The sequence below is a fragment of the Ciona robusta genome, chromosome 7 (assembly GCF_009617815.1).
Source record: "Ciona robusta chromosome 7, ASM961781v2".
In the NCBI taxonomy this organism is placed as follows: Eukaryota; Metazoa; Chordata; class Ascidiacea; order Phlebobranchia; family Cionidae; genus Ciona; species Ciona robusta.
Genome location: NC_143241.1, coordinates 711,193 through 737,534, shown reverse-complemented (window position 1 = coordinate 737,534; position 26,342 = coordinate 711,193). Strand labels below are relative to the sequence as shown.

At 33.5% G+C, this 26,342-nt stretch overlaps 3 protein-coding genes and 1 long non-coding RNA gene across 7 annotated transcripts; 3 read left to right on the top strand and 1 right to left on the bottom strand.

Annotated features, from left to right (window-relative positions):
- Nucleotides 1–1,285: 1,285 nt before the first annotated feature.
- On the bottom strand, nucleotides 1,286–6,507 carry LOC149733255 (uncharacterized). 3 transcript variants are annotated; one of them, XR_016385332.1, is made up of 5 exons: nucleotides 3,010–3,417; nucleotides 2,247–2,327; nucleotides 2,092–2,168; nucleotides 1,723–1,784; nucleotides 1,286–1,509 (listed from the first exon to the last, which is right to left on the bottom strand). It is a non-coding gene; the product is annotated as an uncharacterized LOC149733255 (long non-coding RNA). The 3 variants fall into 3 exon arrangements; XR_016385333.1 differs by lacking the exons at nucleotides 2,247–2,327; nucleotides 3,010–3,417 and adding an exon at nucleotides 5,823–6,507; XR_016385331.1 differs by lacking the exons at nucleotides 1,286–1,509; nucleotides 1,723–1,784; nucleotides 2,092–2,168; nucleotides 2,247–2,327; nucleotides 3,010–3,417 and adding exons at nucleotides 4,935–4,983; nucleotides 5,205–5,266; nucleotides 5,668–5,744; nucleotides 5,823–6,248.
- Nucleotides 6,508–6,865: 358 nt separating this feature from the next.
- On the top strand, nucleotides 6,866–8,630 carry LOC149733254 (transmembrane protein 39A-like). The gene has a single exon (XM_089881228.1). It carries the CDS (start codon nucleotides 7,000–7,002, stop codon nucleotides 8,407–8,409), a length of 1,410 nt encoding a protein of 469 aa, XP_089737354.1. The 5' UTR covers nucleotides 6,866–6,999; the 3' UTR covers nucleotides 8,410–8,630.
- LOC149733253 (leucine carboxyl methyltransferase 1-like) lies at nucleotides 8,609–13,176 on the top strand. Its single transcript, XM_089881233.1, has 9 exons — nucleotides 8,609–8,750; nucleotides 9,240–9,331; nucleotides 9,892–10,090; nucleotides 10,620–10,669; nucleotides 11,048–11,150; nucleotides 11,425–11,593; nucleotides 11,969–12,106; nucleotides 12,388–12,487; nucleotides 12,999–13,176. Exons 1-9 carry the CDS (start codon nucleotides 8,689–8,691, stop codon nucleotides 13,016–13,018), a joined length of 933 nt encoding a protein of 310 aa, XP_089737359.1. The 5' UTR covers nucleotides 8,609–8,688; the 3' UTR covers nucleotides 13,019–13,176.
- An 877-nt stretch (nucleotides 13,177–14,053) lies between these two features.
- On the top strand, nucleotides 14,054–24,776 carry LOC149733252 (katanin p80 WD40 repeat-containing subunit B1-like). 2 transcript variants are annotated; one of them, XM_089881223.1, is made up of 21 exons: nucleotides 14,056–14,246; nucleotides 14,307–14,362; nucleotides 14,944–15,074; nucleotides 15,459–15,576; nucleotides 16,344–16,486; nucleotides 17,133–17,216; nucleotides 17,593–17,708; nucleotides 18,259–18,379; nucleotides 18,503–18,607; nucleotides 18,835–18,888; nucleotides 19,510–19,583; nucleotides 19,843–19,918; nucleotides 20,476–20,569; nucleotides 21,066–21,101; nucleotides 21,512–21,816; nucleotides 22,255–22,359; nucleotides 22,700–22,858; nucleotides 23,153–23,229; nucleotides 23,645–23,719; nucleotides 23,778–23,891; nucleotides 24,344–24,776. In XM_089881223.1, exons 2-21 carry the CDS (start codon nucleotides 14,329–14,331, stop codon nucleotides 24,474–24,476), a joined length of 2,154 nt encoding a protein of 717 aa, XP_089737349.1. In that variant the 5' UTR covers nucleotides 14,056–14,246; nucleotides 14,307–14,328; the 3' UTR covers nucleotides 24,477–24,776. The 2 variants fall into 2 exon arrangements, with proteins under 2 accessions (XP_089737350.1, XP_089737349.1); XM_089881224.1 differs by lacking the exon at nucleotides 23,778–23,891 and having other exon boundaries at nucleotides 14,054–14,246.
- The last annotated feature ends 1,566 nt before the right edge of the window (nucleotides 24,777–26,342 follow it).

Here is a 26,342-nt window from a genome sequence, read left to right as displayed (position 1 = left end):
ATCCATATTAGGGTATTTAACCCCATATTAGGGTATTTGAGAAAGAATAGAATATTAGGGTATTTGAGAGAAAGTTTAATGATGATATATACTTTGAACAACTGAGGTCATTTTTAAGAACAAAAAATCTATTTTAAAGTGAAATAACTAAATTTGTGTCACTTTCCCCTATTTTTGCGTCTAACCGCTGATGAAAAATATTTTTAAACAAGCCTGTGACGAAGTTTAATATTGAGCACCAACTGCATGTAATGGTTGATATCTATCATCGTTTAAAACTGTGTGTTTTGTTTGTTTCTCTTTTTGAAACTGTATAGCTGGCGATCCCATAGGGTTTTGGGTGTTGTTTTCTGCTTTGGTGGATATGTCATGTTGTTGCAGTTGTTTTATGGTTGCAGAGGCAACTATGAAGGGACGCCCTATGTAAAGGTTATATTCTTTCCAATAGATTCTAAGGAGAGGAAGAGATGAGTATTATCATGCCAAGTGCGAAAGAAATCTTTTTAACTGTAAACGGGTGTCAGTTGGTGGCGGCAAAAAGGCCTAAAGAACCGCCTTCAATATTTCCTGTAGTACCTAAATCAGCTCTGAAGCAATTGACGTCAGCCTGACGCCCAGCACCATCGTCTACGTCAGAAGCGAGGGCTGAAAAGGTGTGGGCAGCTGAAGAAACTGCAGACAAGACCAAGATTTTGACTTATCTAGAAGTCATGTTAATCTAGGACTTAAGTTAACCCTCGGACTTAATTTACAAACAGCATAGCAGGTTCCAGTCCTTATCTTAAGGAGTCTATGGCTTTGTTACTCATTGAACAAAAATATCATACACATCATTAATACCAGTGTAGTTATCTACATTCTACGCTACTAGTGAAACAAGACGAAGGGAAATCGAGTGGTGAGTCTCCAACGTGGTATCTGTATGTTGTTAAACATAAAAGGAAATTTCCGTATAAAAGGAAACAATCGAATATTTCTAGAAAAGAGAATGCGAGTGCAGAAAGAGCTTTTACATTTGATCACGTTTCGTCTCGTCTTCATGGTCTTACATGTACGTAGATACATATGGATGAAGTCTGGGTTTTATTGCACGGTTCCCACCGGGCATTATGCAGCTATACAACACAAAGTACTTGCTGGCTGTGGAATACAACTTGAGCCACGTTTAACATGCACTATTATAGTTTGCTTCTGCGAGGAGTGGGGGAAGATGGGACACTTAAGCAAACATTGTCCAATACTTCCAAAATCAAAATACAAGACGGTTTTTGGGTAATACTACAAATTAGTACTATCATTTCTTTATTAATTGACAACAATTCACAAAATATATTAAAACACACGAGGAGTTATTTAGCGGTTTCCTCGGTTTACTTCGGTTTCGACATTACTTTGTTTGTGCCCTTTATAGTCACTAAGACACGACTACCGAATATATGACCGAAATGATAGAACAAGCATGTGTTTGATTCTTTGTTTATTTGTTGCAAGTTCGTACAACTGCCAATGCTGTAAAAATATATATCACTTTTATGTTACTTATATTTAATCAGCTTGACGCTGTTTGGCGGCCTAGCCCTACAGTGTAAGTTTTCTGAATCAAATATTTAAAATATAAAGGGTATCTTAATATTAAGCGGATAAATTGGACTTCGTTTATACTTGCCGATTGTTTTAACACATGAGTATTGAATCACATAATTAATTTGTAATTTACGTTACCATTTTATTCGACATAACTGCTTGGTATTGAAGGGTGGTCCTCCATCAACTGAATGAGAATACTGAAAACAATACAATAATTGTGTAACATTCAAAGCTTTTTGGATAAAAGAAAAGAGCGTTGCTGCGCTCAAACTGTCATACGGCAGCCAGATACATTTCATAAACACGCCATTAATGCTCTGCTGGTTTAACCCGACATTAATGCTATAGAGGATGGTTTAACAACTTATATGAGGCCACTATACCGTGCCTGCTATATCAGGTTGTACTTATACGACATGAGTATCTGTTTATCCAAAAATTATCCTTGCTAGCAAATAACGATGCACAATGTTAAAATTCACAATTCATAAAAAAAAAACTTACTCAAGTTTATTTTCTACATTAGGTTTTTCGTTCCAAATGGTCCACATCCTTCGACGACGAATAGATGAAGAGTCCACCTGTTGCACAATTAGGTTGTTAGTTTTATTTAAATAATACTACTCTATGGAAGAATGTAGAATTCCAGCAGAGTTTACCTGAACAGCGACGAGAAGCAGCATAATGAAAAGAACTTTGCGATTCATCGTAGTTTATCGTTGCTGAGTTGTCTGAGATGTCTGAAGCAATGTTTTCTTGTTTAAAGATAACTATAAACGCTTCTGCTTTTTTCTCTTTGCGTTTGCACATGAGCAAATACAATTTGCACTTAAATTTCCGTATAAAAGGAAACAATCAAATATTTCTAGAAAAGAGAATACGAGTGCAGAAAGAGCTTTTACATTTGATCACGTTTCGTCTCGTCTTCATGGTCTTACATGTACGTAGATACATATGGATGAAGTCTGGGTTTTATTGCACGGTTCCCACCGGGCATTATGCAGCTATACAACACAAAGTACTTGCTGGCTGTGGAATACAACTTGAGCCACGTTTAACATGCACTATTATAGTTTGCTTCTGCGAGGAGTGGGGGAAGATGGGACACTTTAGCACACATTGTCCAATACTTCCAAAATCAAAATACAAGACGGTTTTTGGGTAATACTACAAATCAGTACTATCATTTCTTTATTAATTGAGAACAATTCACAAAATATATTAAAACACACGAGGAGTTATTTAGCGATTCGCACAACAAGCGTAAATTAACGATTTCTAAAACACACAGGGTAAAATGAAACAGTTTATAATCATTGTTTATTTTTACTAATAAGTAATTTTATTATTAGGAATACACGTAGATAACACCTAACAATACTGTACGCTTTGAAAATCTAGTTTAAACAGTCTTTTCCTCACCTTACTGCTATAGCTTTTGAGCACGTTAGTGGTCATATAGATCCTTTTTCGTCGAATATTTGTTGTTGTTGTTGTTGTTGTTGTTTTCGTGAGTTTATTCCGCACTTATCTCAATTCTTAATTCTAGCATTGTTTTTAATCTCTTGATTTAAATCAAATCATAATATATATTTATAATTTTTAGACTGTATTTTCAGATTTAAAACCGCACGATGAGCGATTAATTAACGATTACTTTCCTTATGCACTTTACATAGCGGAAACAATGTCTGGGACGGCACGTGTTTGTGAGATAAGAAATCCACACAACGAATCACGACTGAATCAAACTATTAGCATTTAAGTGGGGACGCATTAAATGCACTATTCTTATACCGTATTATCATTAATCGTAATTGAAACATTATTTTTAATTCAACATCATATGAATAATATGAACTTCTCAGATTACCTAATTACTGCGTGATTACGGTTTATCCAAATTCACGAAAACAAGCGATTTTAAGCAACGACAAGGTTAACTAATGTGAGTATACAAGGCTACGGGAGTTGTACAAAGCGTATTTTTTATAGATCCTAAGGAGAGCACGATATGAGTATTATCATGCCAAGTGCAAAAGAAATCCTTTCAACTGTAAACGGGTGTCAGTTGGTGGCGGCAAAACGGCCTAAAGAACCGCCTTCAATATTTCCTGTAGTACCTAAATCAGCTCTGAAGCAATTGACGTCAGTCTGACGCCCAGCACCATCGTCTACGTCAGAAGCGAGGGCTGAAAAGGTGTGGGCAGCTGAAGAAACTGCAGACAAGACCAAGATTTTGACTTATCTAGAAGTCATGTTAATCTAGGACTTAAGTTAACCCTCGGACTTAATTTACAAACAGCATAGCAGGTTCCAGTCCTTATCTTAAGGAGTCTATCGCTTCGTTATTCATTGAACAAAAATATCATACACATCATTAATACCAGTGTAGTTATCTACATTCTACGTTACTAGTGAAACAAGACGAAGGGAAATCGAGTGGTGAGTCTCCAACGTGGTATCTGTATGTTGTTAAACATAAAAGGAAATTTCCGTATAAAAGGGAACAATCGAATATTTCTAGAAAAGAGAATGCGAGTGCAGAAAGAGCTTTTACATTTGATCACGTTTCGTCTCGTCTTTATGGATTTACATGTACGTAGATACATATGGATGAAGTCTGGGTTTAATTGCACGGTTCCCACCGGGCATTATGCAGCTATACAACACAAAGTACTTGCTGGCTGTGGAATACAACTTGAGCCACGTTTAACATGCACTATTATAGTTTGCTACTGCGAGGAGTGGGGAAAGATGGGACACTTTAGCAAACATTTTTAATCTTAATTGAAACAATATTTTTAATTCAACAACATATGATTAATATTAACTTCCAACATTACCTAATTACTGCGTGATTACGGTTTATCCAAAGAGATTAAAACCACGGTTTATCCAAAGAGATGGTTTTAATCTCTTTGGTTTATCCAAATTCACGAAAACAAGCGATTTTAAGCAACGACAAGGTTAACTAATGTGAGTATACAAGGGTACGGGAGTTGTACAAAGCGTATTTACACATGTTCTTTACCAATCACTCAATCCTTATACGTAATAATAATAAGTTTTTATAATACATGTAAAAATGCGTTCTACAATAGATACCTAAACATATTTAGATATTTATGGTTCTACCATACTGCTTCACAGTCACCAATGGCAACTGAAAACCGCTTTGTTGGTTACTGATATATTTGTACCACGATGCTACTGCCGAATGACACAAGCAAATTGATTTGAGCATCGAACCCGATATACTTCGGTTTCGACATTACTTTGTTTGTGCCCTTTATAGTCACTAAGACACGACTACCGAATATATGACCGAAAGGATAGAACAAGCATGTGTTTGATTCTTTGTTTATTTGTTGCAAGTTCGTACAACTGCCAATGCTGTAAAAATATATATCACTTTTATGTTACTTATATTTAATCAGCTTGACGCTGTTTGGCGGCCTAGCCCTACAGTGTAAGTTTTCTGAATTAAATATTTAAAATATAAAGGTTTTCTTAATATTAAGCGGATAAAACACTTATTGGACTTCGTTTATACTTGCCGATTGTTTTTAACATATGAGTATTGAATCACATAATCAATTTGTAATTTACGTTACCATTTTATTCGACATAATTGCTTGGTATTGAGGGGTGGTCCTCTATCAACTGGGTGAGAATACTGAAAACAATACAATAATTAAGCACAAGACAGTATAGCACCTAATTTCAGCACCCAAGTTTGTATAATATTCATATTTTACCTTAATTTGTCTTTTTGGTTACAACAAAAACCCAGAGTCTTGCATTCAAGGCGTTTTAGATAAAAGAAATAAGCGTTGCTGCGCCCAAACTGCCACACGGCAGCCAGATACATTTCATAAACACGACATTAATGCTCTGCTGGTTTAACCCGACATTAATGCTATAGAGGATGGTTTAACAACTTATATGAGGCCACTATACCGTGCCTGCTATATCAGGTTGTACTTATACGACATGAGTATCTGTTTATCCAAAAATTATCCTTGGTAGCAAATAACGATGCACAATGTTAAAATTCAGAATTCATAATCAACCTACTCAAATGTATTTTCTTCATTAGGTTGTTCGTCCCAAATGATCCACATCCTTCGACGACGAGCGGATGAAGAGTCCACCTGTTGCACAATTAGGTTGTTAGTTTTATTTAAATAATACTACTCTATGGAAGAATGTAGAATTCCAGCAGAGTTTACCTGAACAGCGACGAGAAGCAGCATAAGGAAAAGAACTTTGCGATTCATCGTAGTTTATCGTTGCTGAGTTGTCTGAGATGTCTGAAGCAATGTTAGCTTGTTTAAAGATAACTATAAGCTTCTGCTTTTTTCTCTTTGCGTTTGTACATGAGCAAATACAATTTGCACGTAAATTTCCGTATAAAAGGAAACAATTAAATATTTCTAGAAAAGAGAATACGAGAGCAGAAAGAGCTTTTACATTTGATCACGTTTCGTCTCGTCTTTATGGTTTTACATGCACGTAGATACATATGGATGAAGTCTGGGTTTTATTGCACGGTTCCCACCGGGCATTATGCAGCTATACAACACAAAGTACTTGCTGGCTGTGGAGTACAACAAAAAATAATTATTAAGAATTTTCAAATTTGCTTTAAAACGTATTCATAGAGTTTAATACATGGCGCCTTCTACCATAAAAACTTTGGTTATGTTGTTGCGGCAGTAAGTATCTGGTTAAGATCGTCGTAAAAACACCGAGTAGTCCAACTGCCGTCTGTGTGTGTTCAAAATAGAGCAAAAGCGGTGACTTTCGCAATGAATTTAAACGAACTTGTTGAGTTTTATTTGCGATTTCCTTTTGTGGAAAGGCGTAAAACAGCTTCTATTTACATTACCAAACATTTTTTTGAAAAAAAAACATATAAATTTACCCCCATTAAATGTCTAAAATGTCACAAATCAACCGCTTCTAATTCCATTTTTTGACTTTTTTTGATACAGAAAACAAATAACACTTGTTTTTTACAAATTGCATTTTCCCTATACCTACTGTGTTATTTTGGACCCAAATTGCCGTTCAATTTGTCTTTTACGTAACAATGGGTTAGACTACTCGGTATTTCTATGGCTCTGGTTAAGATAAGAGACGGACATTCCAAAAAAATTAGGAGAATTCAGTTTAAATATGGTATGATTTTGTTTTACAATATTGTTTTCCGTGTTTTTTTTTTTCAATTAAAGACTTTAACGCCAATTTTCCAGGTCCCTAGATTTCTATGATATTACCATAAGAGAGTCTCGTAAATGGCCTCAAAAGTTGCCGCTGTGTGTGTGTACTATACACTAAGTATACCTTGGTAAAACCTCGTTATTATTGATACAGTAGTAGTTAATAGAAACGTAGTATTGCAAAATGCCTGTTCGTAAAGCCGTTTATCAAGCAAACCACGGTCAACGGTTAAGGCCAGAAATCAAGTACTCTCAAAAATCTGCACCGTGTTTGACCAACAATGCCAATACAATGGATAATTGCGGAAGAAATGATGACATTGCTGTTGTTGTCAAACCGCCGATATTACCCGAACTCCCTACAATGAATAGATTAGCTTTTGAAGCTTTCTTCTTCGGATATCTTCTGCTAGCTTTGTTTGGGCAATACATCTATATATACAAGACGGTATGGTGGTATCCAAATACATTACCACCGAGCACAACAACTTTAAATTTTCATTTAATTGACAGCAACCTTACAACGTTTCTTATTATTTTGTTTTCAAGAAGAGTTTTATGGACATTACTCTGGGACCAGTTGCGGCCTGGCTTTGACAATCCTTTATTGCTATTGATGTGGATTGTATGTTCAGTTATTATCTGGAGTATATGGTTTATGGAACTGGTTAAGAATCTTTATGTACTGTATGGTTTGGGCATGGGCCTGAAACTTTTGTTCCTATGTTATCCCGTGGCATTATGGTTTCCTTTGTGTGGGTTTGCAAAAGGAAACAAACTTAGCCAATTTATTTCTTTGTTTCAAAAACCCAAGCCTCGAAGCAAGACTTATAATTTGCCAAACTGTTCAAATAAATTTCAATACCAGCCTGATTGTACTTTTTGGGCCAAAGATGCTTTTAACGGGCTTGATACAATACCTGACCCTGAGCAAATACGTGAACGTGTTGTTTTTTTACGAAAGGATTTTAACTTTAAAATGACGGAAATTGTTTTCTTTTCTATGATTTGTGCTTACTATGTTGGTTTGGTGCCTATGTTCTTCACCAAATCTAATTATTCATATGACGTAGTGTGGTCGCTTCAACACACTGCATCAGTTTTGATTAATTCATTTTCGATGTTGACGTACTATTTGTTGCCACCATCATACCTCGAGCGCATGCATAGGTGTGCAAGCTTATTGGGTGGTTACAAACTTGTTGATCAAATAGATTTGGAGAAAGAATACAAAGATGATGTCGTCCCATATAAATGGAACCCAGCAAGTGCATACCCTCGTGGTATCGTGATCAAATTTGAAAACAAACTTTTTATGTCCATTGGAAATTACAACACAGCAGTGCCTGTTGAATCCTCACATTGTAGATTCTTCTTCATGTTTGACCACCCGTTACGAATGATCAATTGGCTCCTTGGTTTCCATTTTACTGCTGCTATGTTTCAAATCCATTTATTGCTTTGGTCGAGCAAATGGGACCAGTTAATTGTGCCTGCGTTGTTACAGTTTTTCAGTTACTATGTTTTATTTACAACTCTGCGTGACAGAATTGTTCTCGGCAAAATTTACAATTTACATCAACAGTTGAAATGAAATATTGATATTTTTTATTTGTATGATGACATATCAACCTTTACTGCTTTTATGTGAACCGCTTGTATTGCTGCTGTATTTATACAATATTAAGTATATATATACTTAAAATAAAGATGATAGATTGTACTAGAAAACTTATTATATTACCGCAGTATATCTTGTTGTTGTGTATTTTTATGATAAATATTATGATCCTTGTTGTTGGTTTAAGGAAAGAATTAATTCCAGTTTTTTATAACATCTGTTTCACAGTAAAAGTAAACAAAGAATATTTGAATGTCTCAAAGCAGTGATGTAGCAATACAAAGTACATGTGATGATGCATCGATGTGCAAACGGTAAGAATTGAAAACAAACAAAAATACTGTTTATATAATATATTGCGCACTCTACTATACAAGAATACTTAATGTGAATCTTTTGTGTTTTAAATCAACTTTAATTGAAATTCAGATATCTTTTATAGAATAAGGATAACACTTATCATAGGCTACCACGCTCAAACATTAGTTCATTAAAAAATCATTTGAGAATATTAATTAGTAATTACTGTTTTTAATGGTTTTAGCAAGTAGTCTGTTAATAATTAAGATTTAAGGGATTTAATATGGTTGTTTACAAACTAGTGTTCTTAAAAGGGAAGTTAAAATATTATTTTGCTTGCTTCCATATGCACTGTCCAAATAAATACTCACAACTTACTTACATGGCACCTTATAGATTGTTAAGAGGTGTGCGAAACCAAACATCCATGTTATAATGAATCTTGTTGTTCCACCATACAAGACAAACAAGTAACGTTTATTGATATATTTCTTTACTTCCAGATACGCCGTCAGTCGAGGTTATTGGAAAGATGAATATATCAATTTCATGGTTCATAGATCAACATCACGCAAACAGCCAGAGATAAGTAGAGGCATGTCCATACATCGTAGTTCATGCTATACCTTGCCACTTATCTTATTCCTTTATGCGACCGATGCAGCGACACCAAATCGCACCCGAAGCATAGTTTTTGCACCATTTTTTTATCCTTGTTTATTACAAGTTAACACGCTTTTCAACTTTGTGCATGATTTTTGTTTTTGATATGGCTTACAATTTGGACAACTAATTAGTGACCGCTGGGTTGGAGCAATGTTTGATAAGTGTCTTCCCCAAGGACTCATATGCTGATCAGTGTTAGTACTGCTAAGCATTGAACCAGGGACACTTTGGTTTTTGACTCAGGCGCCTGAGCCACGGCACCAGACTTTGTACTTGTTGTCATATATAAAGCTAATATTAAACAAGCGAAAGATTTGTACTTGTACCTCGTCAGAATATAAAGCTATCATATATGAATCTAGTTTTTGTACATAGTTCGCAGAAAACCTTTAACTTGTTGTTGAGTTAAATTAGATAATCACTCTTATGATCAAAAAACTTGGGAATTCCTAATCTGATTGCGTGGTCTGATTTATACAAGTTTTACAGGCTACTATGCAAGAACTGAAGCCATTTGGAAGTTGCTTGTACAGTTTGTGTCGGTAACTGAGCGTCGGTGTCAGATAGTAAGTCTTGGTGCAGGGCTTGACACAACTTACTGGAGATTGCATGCAGCAGGCCTGACTCCTTATGGATATTTTGAAGTCGATTTTATTGATGTTGTTGCAAGAAAAATGCGATGCATTGGGTTAGAATTAATTTGTATTTGAATACTTTTATTTCTGTTAATTACCCAAAATATATATTTACTGATAATTTATTTATATATCTGTGGAGTGTAGAGTGTGATTGCTCTTTTTTGTAAATTACCTATGCTAATAATTGTAACATGGGTATTACTAGACATTGTGTTACATGCTAAGACTTAGATCAGTATTAGGACTGTGCTTAATGTTGTTTAATTTCCACTCATTAAAGAAAACATTTTTTGCTAAGATCATTTAAACTTAACTTTTAGCACCAGAGTATTAAAATAAATATCCTTGCACCCATTTTTTCATTACCACTAAAGAGCCACCACTAACAAGAATAAAATACCACATATATGTATGCCAAAGTTTTTCAATTCTGATACATTTGACTTACCCACCACATATCTAAACCTCTTAACTCCTCTCTTGTGTTGGTTTGATTCTCATGATTTAAACCATGCATAAAAATTAATTAATAGAATTGTTGTAAATAACAAAAACTGTAACTCAGTTTAAATATTCCAGGAGAAACCCCGCTCTTCGTTCGTGCTTGCCAAACATTGAAACCCAACGTGGTAAAATATTAATTACATTTTAAAACTTTCTTTAAAATAAATGGTTATTGATTTTGTTGTTTGTATTTCTGATCTAGCACTCATAGTCGTGTTGTTAGATGATCCCGTCATAGCAATATACAACAAGTGCCACTACACAAAAATTACTAACATTATAGATTCCTATTTAAAATGGATTGAACAAGAGATTTTAAGTTTATAATGATATGATGGTAGTTGCCCAAAATCTCATCTATAAGCATTTCTACACCGTTAGTCTTATTTTTTTGTTTGCTGTTTTACCCAAAGTCACATACGCCACAATGGTAGCAGCGTTAAAATGTGATTTGGCTGCCCAAACCTTTAAATTTGGACCCATTGTGCTTTTTATATTTCCAGATGAAAGTTACTTACACTGCGGTCCTTATCGTTTGTTGAGCTGTGATATTAGAGATACATTGAAACTGGAAGAACAACTTGTGAATGCTGAAATTGACCTCAGGTTTTAACATATCATGTAATATTTGTTAATGTATGACAGGGCAACTTAGACCTAAAGCAACTTGGTAATAGTTTTACGAAATGGTTAAATGTACTGTTGATTTTTAATCAATTTACATCAATAATTATTTCTATATGGGTGAGGTCTTTTTGAGAACCTAAGAAAGCCTGATTTGGCTCATTCACTCATTACCCCAACATACATTAAGATTTATATTCGACTTTCATACAAGACTGTTTGACCCTGTCCTTAACTCTAAAATATTACTTTCCAGTTACCCAACCCTGTTTCTCACTGAATGTGTTTTAATATACATGGCCCCAGACAAGTCAAACAAAATAATTAAATGGGCTTCGGACAAATTTAAAGATTGTGTTTTCATCAACTATGAACAAGTAAACATGAATGATGCTTTCGCTCAAGTCATGATCAATAACTTAAAAGTAAGATTTCATTGAAATGTTTAAACCAGTCCTGTTATCTATTAAAATTAAATAATACAATTCAAATTTATCTATTATTGTTAAAGGTGTGGCATAGACCAAGGTTCTAATTTTTAATATGTCTACGTGATTCGAATGAATTTATCTTATACACCCTTGCATGGTGTGGCAATGACAATTGTTATAACACAGGTGTTTTGTTTCATACACCTCGTGCCCGTTTACAAGTTACCATGTATGTAATATTTTTTTTTATGGATGTATGATATTTTACTACCGTAAGTGTAAGCATTTTTAAGTCACTCCAGATTTTCTTACAATACAGTGTCATTCTAATAGGGTTTTTCTATTGTTAACATTCATGTATGTTTACAGTTGCGACAATGTTGGTTAGATGGGGCTGGTGCTTGTGAGAATAAACAAGTTCAGTTGGAAAGATTTGTTCATAATGGTTGGCCAAAAGTTGTTTGCGACGACATGTGGACGATATATAACAGATTACCCGAGCGCCAGGTAGGTTTGTGTTGGTTTGATATCAATATCTGTAGCATTGTTAGATACGTTCTGCGTACATATATGGTAGGGTGGGATAAGATGGGACATGTCTCCATACCCTTTTCTCATTTGACTTAAATAGAGAGTTGTTTATTAGTAAAAACGATTGTGAATTATAATAGGATTTAGGTGCTAACAGTAACACATTTATCCTGTAGTACTATAATTGTATATTATACTGAATATTTGGAACAAATAACTTTTACCAATCAGTGACAAAAGCAATTTGAATTTTATAGAGAATCGAGAGATTGGAAATGCTGGATGAAAGTGAATTACTGCAACAACTGCTACAACACTACTGCCTAGTTATTGCTGTGAAAGACACATCTGATATTGGTTAGTTTAAATAAATATCATTGCATTATAATAAACATAATATTTCTGGAAGTAGCTTTCCAACATTATGTGGTAGCCATTGTAAGCATAAAATTCCACAAGCACTGTAGCAAAGTTGGTTTGTGGTTCTGCCTTTATCCAGAGGTAACGGGTACAAAGCTTGTCGCTTTACCATAGTGGAAGTATCGTCACGTATGTGCCCTTGAACAAACAATGATTGGCAATTGATTTAACCCTTTTCAGCCAGACAGAATAGCAATTTTCCACAAAGTTAAGTACATGGTAACTCGCAAGCGGGCATGAGATGTTCAAATAGAACACCAATGTTATAACGACTGTCGTTTCCTGGCCACTAAAAGATAAAGCAAGTTACATTCATGAATGTCATTTGCAGATAAATTATATATTGTATTACAATCACTAATAATCATATATATCACCAGGTGTTAATGTTATTAATTTTACTATTTTTACTTTGTTAAAGTCTTTTAAAATAATTTTTTTTTTGCAGGTTTAGAAATACTGATATGAAGTTGTTTGAATATTACACGCACTGTGATTCTATTAATAAGTTCATGTGTGATAACATTACGTTGTTTTGATTCTTTTTTATCATGTTTCAAATTTTCTTTCTGCACATTTATTGTTTTAGGTGTAGAATTTTCTGCCAAATATAATTGAAAAACATATTTTATTTTTCGAAGTTCCTTTTTGCTTTACACCTATCCTGTGTGGCGATCTGCGTTACTTGTTTTTCATACTTGATGTTTATGTCAGTGGACAGAGTTAATGGTGATTCTTAATAACAAGAGGGCAAAGCTCTAATGACCGGGCACGCATCATTATAAAAATAGTGGTGGGAAGTTTTGTAAACGAAACTGGCAACAATCTATTGTCTAGTCTTCGATGCTCGCCACGTGAAACATATACTTTGTATTTATCTTGCTTTAATAATAGATAAGAAAAGATTAGTAACTTGCTAAATTTCCAACTCTAAATTTCCACTGTAATGTAAACAGCCAAATTATGGATTACTTGCTGCAAAGAGATTTGAACCAATCTCTTTGCTTACTGACTGGTTTATAATAAGTAAAAGTTTACTTGGCTGGTAATGGTCATTTTATACACTCTGTTTTAAAAGATGCTTATAGTTTAAAATCGATAAGAAATAAAAAACAAGAGGGTAAAGGTATAATAAATAGACACTGTGGGTATTGATTGTTTTTTTATCTAAATTTCTGTACCGTGAAAACAACTATGTTATATTGTTTTACGAAGTATCTTAAACCAGAATCCGACCCCGCCTTAAACAATTACAAAATGCTAAGTCACAATTTTGGTCAGTCATATAATAATAACTACCTATTCTTTTTTACCACTTTTGGATTTGGTAAGTGGGAAGTTTTGTCTATGCTGTTGGGCAATTTCACATTATTATAACTTAACATTCATAGTAAATGAAAAAAAGAATATTTTTAAATTTCAATTGTTCCCGCCTGTGTATGTTTTTTATGTTAGTTGAACAAACAGCTTGATTTAGAGTGCAAATAATCCTTAGTGATGTCGGCGAAGTTTGTTGAATGAAAGTTGTTTTGCTTTCTGGTTGTAACGTTTAAACATACACGCACACAGATATATATAACAAATTTATATTTTATTGAATTATGTTTGTGTAGAAGCAAACTTATTATAAGCACATTTTATAAAGTTTGTTGCTGTGGTTTATTGAACAATTTGTTGCCTGCATGCTGCATACGAGGTGGGTTGATTCGTAATTTTCGTTATATTTGGATTGATTATATTTATTATTCGTTGATAGATAACCCTAATACAACGAACATATGGCATCTTCAACCAAAACTACATGGAAATTACGTAAGTAGAATGAAGTTGTGTTATGGCGATAAAATGTAGCAACATTTTGTATAACTAGGTTTTGTGACTTATTATCGTTTCTAATGTATTTCACCAGCTGCGCGAATCCGGGAAATTTCATCAATGAAAATACTAGTTTTTAATATCGAACATGAAAATACTTTGCTAAGCACAGTTGCATATAGTTTTGTTCAGTTTATGTAAAATCAATGGATTCGTATAAATACACGACATGATGTGTGTGGGCAGAGGTGCAGGTGGCCCTCTTGCTCCAACTGCGGTACTCGACTCCGAACTGTGCAGACAAAGCTCAGTCAATTATTTTAGCTTTGATTGCACAACAGATTTAACGATTGCTTTATAATTGCAATTGTTACATCAAGTTTTTGTGCGTTTGCTTATAAAACATTTGCGCTTTTACGTTATATGATCAACTTTTACACAATTTTTTTGACCCCGGTATATACGTCTCGTTTATTCATTTATATATTGGCGTTAAAGCTTTGTTGTGTTGTAATTATATTTCTCGCCTAATGAGTTTAGTTACACGATTTAGTTTTATATTCGTTACTTTATTTTAGAGGAGTTTGTTGGGCATGGGTCGGTGGTTACTTCCGCAACGCTTGGTAAAAAGTCAGGTCGTGTGATGGCCACTGGTGGGGAAGATGGGAAAGTTAACATGTGGCATGTTGGGTCACCTAATTGTATCATGGTAGGTTGTTTAAATATAATATTGACGGGGTCTATTAAACCCATAACCTTAATCTAACACTTTAGTTTTATGTATTTTTACGTAAGCTTATGCATTAGCAATAATTTGATGCATCGGTGATAATTTAAAGCAATGCACTAAACATCTATAATATAGATCTATGGGTTTCTATTGGCAGTATGCAGTACTAGAAATTATAAATACCGCTGTGGCAGAGTGGTTGGAATGTCTGTCTGTAAACAATAGTTACATGAACGAGGTGAAACAGAACGTCCGTGTTATAAAGACTGTTACAAGCATAATCAACATACTAGCAAGTGGTTTTGCACTAAGGAAGTGCGAACATAATGCATTATATTTATTTTAATATTTATTTCATTCCAGACATTATCCCCTCTTACATCAGCTGTTGAAACTCTTCAGTTTAATTCAAGTGAAGAATTTGTTTGCGCTGGTTCAAGGTCAGGAGCATTGAGAATATGGAATCTATCGGCTTCTAAAGGTGGATTCAATGTTGTAATCCTTAGGGATGCACATTACAGAATTTCGAATCTGTAAGATTCGAATCCTTTTGTATTCGAATCTAATTACGGGATTCGGTATTCTTATTAATGACGTCATCATGTGTCATCTCATACACTATATTAAGAATTTTTAAAAGTTAATATTTTTGAAAAAAAAAATTTTTGTGTTTGTGGGACTTTCGAGAGTAAACGTTTTGCAACGTCTTTTCATAGCCTGCTATACGTTTCATGACGCAAAAACTACCCAATAGTACAATTTTTGATCATTTTACAGCTCATTATCAAACAAGACTAATATGAGAGACTCAATAAACTGACTTATGTGGGTAAAAATATTTTTTCCTATAAATAAAAAAAGATTCGAAATTCTAGATTCGGAATTCTAGATTCGAAATAAAGTATTCTAGGATATCCTAGAATACCTAATTATTCTGTAATGTGCATCCCTAGTAATCCTGTTGATTTAAACTTATTTATTAGTTTATTTAAATTTTTTACTTATTTATCACAATTTAAAATTTACCATGCTGCATATACTGAGCCCACGAAGTTAGTAGTGTAAAAAATTAATGAATATGCTATGAATACTACAATATATGTTGTGCACTCGTATTCATCAGAAATAAATATCTACTTCAATAATTTATTTCTTGCCCAACATGGTGGAAGTTATGTGTCTGTTGTTGAAAATATGGCGTGTAAAATAATTAATATTAAATGTGTAAATATATTGATGTTTTGATAGTTGTGCGTCAACTAACGGGTCACAAAGCTGCTGTTCGTTCCGTTGATTTTCATTCGTATGGTGACTTTGTTACATCAGGTTCGGATGATCATAAAGTAAGGATGTGGGATATCAGGAGGAAGGGCTGCATATTCACTTATAAGGTGATCTATTGGTTTATTTATATAGTGTATGCAAGACAATCCTGGACATTTAGCATGGTTGTCTTGACAAATATGGAAAATATTTTTAAGTATAGGAAAGGCAGGTATAGTTGGACGCTTATTCAAGACCTGCCACCCAAGGTTAGGCGCAGACACGTGCAGCTATTTCTTGTGTTACATTATAAAAGTTCTGAGAAAGTTTGAATTCAGGAAAAAAATAGCTTGCTCCACTCAAAGTGCTTCCCTCAAAAGTGATGCATCTTCTGTAAGACTGCTGATGCTACAACACACACATACATGCATGGAGGTTGTGTTTTTAAAGCTGTTTGTAAACGTTGTAATTGGGATGTAAGACTGGAGTGCTAAATCACATTATGTCACCCTCGTTCTAAAGATGAGAATGACATGCCACCTTAGGAATAATGTTACGCCCATGCCAGTTCATATATGTTGTTTATTTGGGTGCAACAGCCATGTATTTAACTGACAGTCTCTCCTACACCTTTTTATTCATAGCGCGTTTTAACAATGTTGTTTTGCTGTTGATTCTCTTCGTTGTTTAAATATTATGATTTTCACTATCAATTTCTAAGAGATATATATCAAATATGTTTATACTATTATGGTATCACCCCACCACTCACAGGGACACGAAGATAGCGTGAATTGTGTTCAGTTTAGTCCCGATGGAAGATGGATCGGCTCAGTGTCTAATGACAAGACCTGTAAGGTAAGATTCAATCGTGGCTAAAACTAATGTATTTGAATATATGTTTAATTCATTGATTTAAAAGTGCAAAATTACTTCACCTAGTTACCTTATAGGTATTTTACCAATTCAACATCTACAGATATATGCATACATATGACATACATGTCTTAAGAGTATATGTATCCTATACATTGTTTCAAATCAACACGATGTTATAATCATACTTGGCATCAATTGGTTGTCATATCTTTTATTTAGGTTGTTTGAAACTTAAACAAAATTATTAAAAACTTTTTCCTCCTATATTTAATAATTTATAAATATTTACTGATTCACTAATATAATATATAAAAGTACCCTCCTGTTATTTCTTTAACAAATCTCCTTGTCACAGTTATGGGATATTACAGCTGGTAAATTATTACATGAGTTGAATGATCACAGTGCGGGGGTGACTTGCCTTACTTTCCATCCTCGTGAATTACTTCTTGCTACCGGCTCTACTGACAGGTGGCCATATTATGTTATATGTATGTTATGTACATTCTATGAAAGGTCATAGGACAGGACATGCCATTAAAACCTGGGGTTTATTCCACAGTTTTCCCATTACTTCAACATTGTATGTTCACATTTTGCTCTGTATGGGTGAAGTCCTACAACATAGCATGCCATGAGACCTGGAATTCAGGGCAGAATCTATCACTCTATAAATACTTTACATAACCATCTTTATAACAAACAAATAAGATAAATAAAGCTACGATAATAAAGAGCCTGGCTGCTAAAACTGAAATATTTAAACACATTTTCATTAAAATGTTATTTAGTTATACAGTAGGGTAAGGGAAGACAGAACACCTTTAGCACATAATATCCAAATATCTTGATTGTGTTTTAAACAATTAACAACAATTTATGAGAGTCGAAAGGATCTGGTTTTATAATTGTTTAAATGTTCTGTGTTTACTACCAAATGGGACCAGAAAATAGAATGAAAAGAATCAAAGATGTTCCGTCTTTTCCCACCCTACTATATTATACTATCATATGTCAACAGAACAACGAACATATACGATGTTGAAAGATTCAAGCTTTTATCAACCTCACCACTGGAAGCTAATGGAATTCGAAAAATTATGTTTTCAGAATCCGGTGACCAGATATATACCGCGTCACAGGTTCTGCTATTTGTCTGTTGTTATATTTTTTTTGTGCGTTAATATCAATAAGTTTAACTGAATAATCTACATTTTTTATAGTTATGTTGTTTTTTACTTTCTATTTAATGAACAATATTGTAGGATATGTTTAAAACCTACACGTATGATCCTATGTGTTACCATCTTGATTCGGTCATCGTTAAATGGGGAAAACCCGCTGACATCACAATATCCGGGGAAAAACTTGTGAGTGAAATCTTTAAATTTTTGTTTTTTTCTATAATTCTACTTGGATTATTTTTTTTTATTTATTATATGTCAATTTAATTGAATTTTTTTTGTAGTTAGTAGATGTAACTTTAAACCACGATATATATAAATATAATAACTTATATATAATATGCAATAAGATCCTATTTAAATGCTAAGATATTTACCTAAACATAAGTTATCTTATGATAAATTATTTCCAGATGGGATGTTCATTTTATCAGAACATTGTGTATGTTCATATTATTGACCTCAAGGTAAAGTAGGTTTTATGTCTATTATATTATTGTTTATAGATCCATTAATCTAAATTCAATATATGTTGAGTGTTTATAGTTCCACAGTAGTGTAGGGCTTCTTACCTGGAGGTTATGGATTCAAGGCTTGTCGCTGCTACCATTATAAACGTATGTGTTCCTTGGGCAATACACTAAAAGAAACTAGAAATGTTTAAAGTTTATTACTTTTTGGTATTTCTGGGCAGTTGCTTTTACTCAGTGGTCAGTTATTGGTTGTCCAAAAATATAGTTTTGATACAAAATAAATAATTACCCACAAAGTTACATATGTGGCAACTTACCAGTGTGCATCATTTATAGCATGATAGTGTAAATATGTATCATCCACCATGATCAATTCCTATGAAAAAGTAACCGACCAAATTTAAGTTAAACGAATTGTATAAAATATAAATATTTCGCTCAAAACACAATGATTTATTCTATGTGGGTAAGCTCTTTGTTAAGGAATTTATGCCGGATTTGTCCCATTACCCCAACACCAAGGCTGATTATGTACCACATTTATGTAAATGGCATAATCAGTCTTTTCTTCAAATAGAAATCACATATAACATATATTCGATCACATTGCAACAGACACTTCAAACATCGCCCACCCATGAATCAGAGTCCATTAAGTTTGAAGCCAAACCAAATCAACCAAGTTCAAGGTAAATATTAAACTTTTTATGGCGGTATTTTGAAGTGTTGTTGATGTATTTAAAAAGTGCCTTCTGTAAAAATATGGCGAGATTTTAAACTGTTTATTAAAAAAAATGCTCCATTTTACAGCTTGATTAACATTTCCTAATATAATGAGAAATGACTAAACCTCGTAAAACAACATGGCAATTGGCAACTATGTTTTTTGATGTAATGCTTGCAACCACTCCCCACCACTATAACATAACATTATGTTTATTCCACCAGATCACATTTAAATGTAACAACACGTCCGCACACAACATGTGGAGTTCCTGCCAAGTTTCCGCCAAATCCACCACAGGTGATACTGGTTCATATATTTGATAAATCGTGTATTTTACTATTAATGTTTAAGGTATAAAGAAAGGGTATTGCATAGGAATGTGCTGAAGTTGTAAAAGTTCGGGTTCGCCGAGCCTCAATGTCCAAATTCCCCCTCCCCCTCCCACCATAAACATTATTGCCGAGCGCCTATGCTGCCATTAACGAGGAAGACTTAAATAGAAAATGTTCCTCATCAGTTAAAAAAGGTTCCTAATCAAAATAATACAGAACACCTAGTTTGGGGTTAAAGAGACTTTTAGTTTTATAATTCCCAGTGTTGCAAAATGTAAATTTCATACAAAAAATATTTGATTAAAAAAAATTTATAACTGAGTTTGGGCTTGGCTTGGCACATTCCTAGTATTGTATGTTAAATTAGCGCTTGAATATTTAACTCTTATTTTTTTTTACTTTATAAATATAGTCAAGGCTCTGTATTATTATTTTTAAATGAATAGGATTTATTTGTTGTCATTTTTAATACAAAGATGCAATAACTTACATTTAAACTGAAATTGTTATCTTTTGACCAAGGTTGTTCAATGCAACAACAATAATTCGGAATCTACATTTAAACAAATCAACCCTCAAGCCAAAGATGAAATATTTAAACCAACGTCAACACTTGGTAAGTTTAGTGTTTAGATATTTATTATATAACACATAGTAGGGTGAAGTAAGATGGTTCTTCTTATATATAACCACATAGGAAATATGAGATTTATATGCTAATAGTTTCCCATCTTCCCCACAGTTGTATTATGGTTCTAAATGATTATATTTGAATGAAAGGATGAGTTGTTATTAATCGTTACAGTATTAGGTAGACTCAATTGTTGTTACTTTTGTATGCGTGTGTTCATTTTTTCATATTATGTTAGGAACCTTGTGATTAATGAGTAGAATATATTGTTTTTCAGCACAAGTTATTTTAATTATAAGTGTGAAAGAAATTTTCTGGCGGTTTTCATTTTGTGATTTTAAAGAAGAACCAACGCCATTAAGCAGATTACAAAAACAAAGACGCCCGAACATTTCTTTCACATAATACTTAACCTGGTGGCAACAACATTCATATTATTTGAATATATCATATGTTTAAATCTTTCTTCCTTCCATATTAGCAAGATCACCAGACAAGGACAACAACGCAACAAAAGGTAAAGTTTTATGATTGTAACTTACTAACTAATGGCAACATAAGTTTAAAAAATAATAAAAAAATAAATAAAAATAGTTTAAAATGTAAATAAAATATTCAGAATTTAAATGCGTATAATTCGAAACATATCTCTAGTGTTGAACAACATGTATTTAAACATATTCTTCATAGATCATATTATAATGATATGTGCTCATTCATTACATCTGTTCTCTTCTTGTCTAGTTTATTAAATTAGATGTAACATATTTTTTATTCAAGATAAACCCAAAATAATATAACTAATTTACATTCATTCATTCATAAGTTAGGTGAATTATTTATTTGAAATCTTCCTTCAATCACTGTTGACACACCAAGGAAATATAGTGACATCATACAAGCACATTCATATCATTTATTACACAGATCAAACCAAGGATAAAACCAACCCCACAAACACAACAAACCTTCATGAAAACCAGCGCAAATTAAATATCGATGAAACACCTGCCAGCAATGTGCAGCCCACAGCACAAGAACCAAAGAAACCAAACAATGTTGTCACGAACACACCAGACGTAACCCCTGCACCTCATGCCCAACATAATAATGAACCAAGCACGATATTAAATTGGGACAAATTACAATCAACTGATCAGAATATTCCTGAAAAACCTGGTGCATGTAACTTGTTGACAAACGATGATTCGAAGAAAATATTTCAACAAAAAGTAAGAATTATCCCAGAACTACATAATATATTTGTATGTTTCAACCAGTATTTTGATATCATGTATGTTCTACATAATATAAGAACAATTACTTCTATTTAAACATTTCATAATTAATCCTAACATATAACACCACCTGGTTTAGCAAATTAATGTTTTATGCGAATTGCTAATAGTGGTGATTTTATTTACAGTATTTTACCTTACAAACTTTGCAATGTATATTTTATACCTCTTTTTCGTATTTAAAGTCGTAATACAATTGACCTTTCATTAAAGCTATAAATACTCTTTTGTTTGAGATTGGATTGCTAATAAAAGGGTTTCTTCTCTAAGATCCTTGTTGAATTGAATTAACACTCAAGATTCCCTTCATATAAAGTACAACATTGGAAATAGTTAAATTAACAAAATAAATAAACAACTATATTTTTGCAGCCAAATGACTTGCCAACAAAATCGGCGTCAGATCTTGGTATTTCAACCGTTATTCCATCAGACAGACAAGATCCTATTGGTCTTGATATGAACGCTTTTTTACCGGTAATATAGATTGTCACTTTATTGATTAAGTGTTGTGTGTTTGGGCAACTTGCTACCATTGTGAACATTTTCATTGCCAATAATATTGTGTGTTTGTTTAAGTTGACATCTTGCAAAACAAACTAATGTAAATGGGTTGTCCATCATGTTGGGTGTGAAGATAAAGAACTTTTATTTTATGTTTTTTGTTACACTAAACCTGCAGTCATATACATCGAAATAAAAATACAGGAAAGAACATGGGTTATGGCTTTATAATAAGTTTTGCCCAATTTATAATCGCCAGGTATGCCTTACACTGTTATGTGTGTTACATCATATGTTAACATCCATGTTCCAGGCCAAGAAAGACAAGCCATCCATGTTTTGTGCGACCAAAACCGACCATGAAGTTGTCACCACCATAACTAAGGGAGTATCTTCCATGAGGATGGTTTTAACGAACCGACATAAAAACCTTGAGATAGTCCGAGCTCTGTGGACAACCGGTGACGTTATGGTTCGTTTTTGTTAGTTTATTATTTTTTTGAGTTGAGAACGTTTCTTAGTGTTTTATGCTTAGTGTATTTTAACTCCAAAACTGACCCTCAAATATCTTATACCTTTGCTTATATATTGTCTCAGTGATTTTCTGTTTTGATTTATTACATGATGTTATAGGTTGCAGCTTGTAAAAGGACAACATGAATTACCATGTGTTGAAATTAATTTATTTGATTCTAAGCATAAATCAAGTCATTATTATTTTAATACACAAACACAATATTATCCTTAATCTTGTATATTCATTTAGACTTCAATTAACTCTGCTGTAAAAATGGACGACCAGGCGCTGATTGTGGATTTATTAAACGTTCTCACGCTTAAACCGTAAGTTGTTGCAACACTTCCCACAAACGACATGAAATGATAACATTTCATTATTTATGTAAAACTCTCCTGACCGTACATTGACATTGAATCATGTTTGCAGTTTTTTTTTTGTACAATATTCATTTAGTTTGATATTTTTGATTAAAATTTCCTTATTCACTTTTTCTTTCAACATTAATATATTATTGTGGGTTTGAGGTGACAGTATCAATGCAGTAGCTTGGGTTTTAAACAGCTCGACTTCTAACAAAACACTGTGTTTGATGCTGCTACCATTTAGTGAATGTGCGTGCTACACTATTCTTGGTTATGAAACAAAACAGCCATGTATAATGCAAGGGATGCATCTTATTAAACTCTCACTTACAATATATAAATTTAAAGTTACAAATTCATTTCATATTATTCCCAGGTCTTTATGGACGCTTGATCTCTGTGTGGTGATGCTTCCCCAGGTTAAAAGTTTAATCAGCAGTAAATATGAAACGTAAGTTCTTATTATTATAACCCCGACCCCGACCCCAACTTCACCCACTTTACCCCAGGTATGTTTCCGTCGGTTGCTCCGCGTTAAAATTAATTTTGAAGAATTTTTCTCAAGTTATTCGATCGAACTTGAAAACCCCGCCTACAGTTGTTGATATATCTCGTGAGGAAAGGTCAGTTTGTCATAATATTGTCATTTATCATATACTTGGTTTCATTTATAAGGGTATAAGTGGAATAGTGAAGACAGAATCGCAAACTAAATCTGTGCTTTAATAAGACTAAGATATCAGCTGAATATAATAGTACTTGCTTATAAATTGTGTAAATCTAACCCTGACCTTGTGATAATGAAGTCGCTTGTAAACATTCACGATCTAGTTATGAAAGACCTAACTAAGAAAATCAAGTCCATGAGTTTTAAAATCTCCATTTAAAAAAGAAACTGATGATGCCGTTTTAGGCGAAATATCTGTTAAACTTGAACGTACAAATTGTTGGCGTTGATTTTGTTGGATATGTATTTTGTAGCCATTATGTCTATTGCTTGCTATTATTATATTTATCTCCTTCTGTTGGTTATTCTATATCATTACATGATGATCACATACATTATTCTCCTCAGACACAAAAAGAGTAAATCTTGTTATTCCTATCTGGCTGACATCAGAGTCTTACTTGACAGCAAACAACAAACTTCAGGAAAAATTGGAAGTCAGTTTCGTGAATTAAAAATATTGATCAGCACTTTGGAGTAACCTTATGTAGATGTTGGGATGTAATGCACATGTGGCTAACATGTATTCACATTTGGATACTGAGTGTTGACCATTTTTATTTCACTTCAAATACATAATTTAAATATTTTACTGTGAATTGTTTTTTTCATTCCATTCATATTTTCATGACCGTTGTTTAATATTTGGTGTCGGTTAAAAGCTTTTATAAACAGTCAAGTTATGGTTTTGTAATTCACATTATTTATTAGGATACCTTGCAATCATTGATTTACAATATCTTGTAACAAAATATCACAAATAAATAAAATGTGCCTTGAATTGGTTGTTTTGTGTGATTTGAGTAAAAAAAAATAGTTTTATTGAATTTTAAATAAGGTGAAATACATACAATACACCATATGAAATAATATGATTATCATATGTTGTATTGTGGTAATTAAAATAGATCAGAAATGACGTAAGAAATCTTCAGTTTGTTTGTTATTTGTTGTTAAAGTGTGAACATTTAAACTAAGCTTGTTAGTGTTTTGATGTAATCAGACAAAATTATTCATGAAGTAGTTTCCTGCTTAAATGGAATACAACGCACTGTGAGCTTATTATATTGTTCCTGTGCTGCGTTTGACAGACAAGCCTTTTTACTGTTTCTAAGATAGTTTTACCTATACCATGTTTTAACGTCTGTCATTATGTTAAAACTCCTTTGTCTAAACTGTTTTAATAACTTTTATATGTGTTATCAAACGACTACTGCTTGTAAAGAACATTTTATTTGGAAGATGTTTCTTAATGGTTGAAACTCACGAATCTGTTGGGGATGAGGTGAAAGTGACGTCAATTCGCCGAACGGGCGGATGGAATTTCCTATGGTCACTGGTAAAGCACAAGATATGTCGCTTAATTATATATAGTGAGGTGGGGGAAGATGGGACATCTTTAGCAGATAATTTCCAAGTATCCTGATCGTGTTTTAAACAATTAACAACAGTCTATGGGAGTCGTGGGGATATAGTTTTATAAATCTTTGAATGTTCTTTGTTTACCGATAAATGGGACGAGAAAATAGAGTAAAAAGGAGTCCCATCTTCCTCCACCCTACAGTAGGGTGGGGGGAAGACGGGGCACCTTTGCCACATAATATCCAAAATATCGTGACCATGTTTTAAACAATTAACAACGGTCTATAGGTGTCGTAATAATACGGTTTTATAATTGACGAGTAAATAGAATGAAAAGGTTTAAGTTAAATTTGGGTAACTGATATGATTAAATCTATGCTCAAAACAACAGACAACCGCTACAACTCCTTTATTTAAATAAAACGTTATGTAATGAATTTTAAATTCATATAGATGAGAAATTATAGGAGATGAAATCTTTTGTGTAGCTTTTAATTTATTGAGAAAATACATAAATATTGTAAAAACTCTTAAAAGCTAAAGACAATCAATAAAACCTACTATAATTGAATTCAGCCATTGTTGTTCACTCACACACCTTTAGTACCAGGATTCAGTTTCTTGTGACTGGATTTTGCTCTCTGTTTAACAGACTCTCACGACACGAGCTTCGTCACGGTAAAAAATAACTATAATTTTATTGTGTACCACGGCCTACTAGAGAGTAGGGCCTAGTATGCCGTGTATAAAAAAAGAATTAATATTGTATAAAAAAGAATTAAAAATGAAAACATTTGATGGGCGCTGGGTCGGAGCCCGTCCGTTAATGTCCGTTAATGTCCGTTAAATGTCTTGCCCAAGGACACATACGCTCACAATGGTAGCAGTGGCGAGCCTTGAGCCCATTACCTCTGGGTTAGAGGCAGGTGTGCTAACCAACTGTGCTACGCCCGACTGTGCTTAGGGTTGTGCTCTCTTGTTAGTC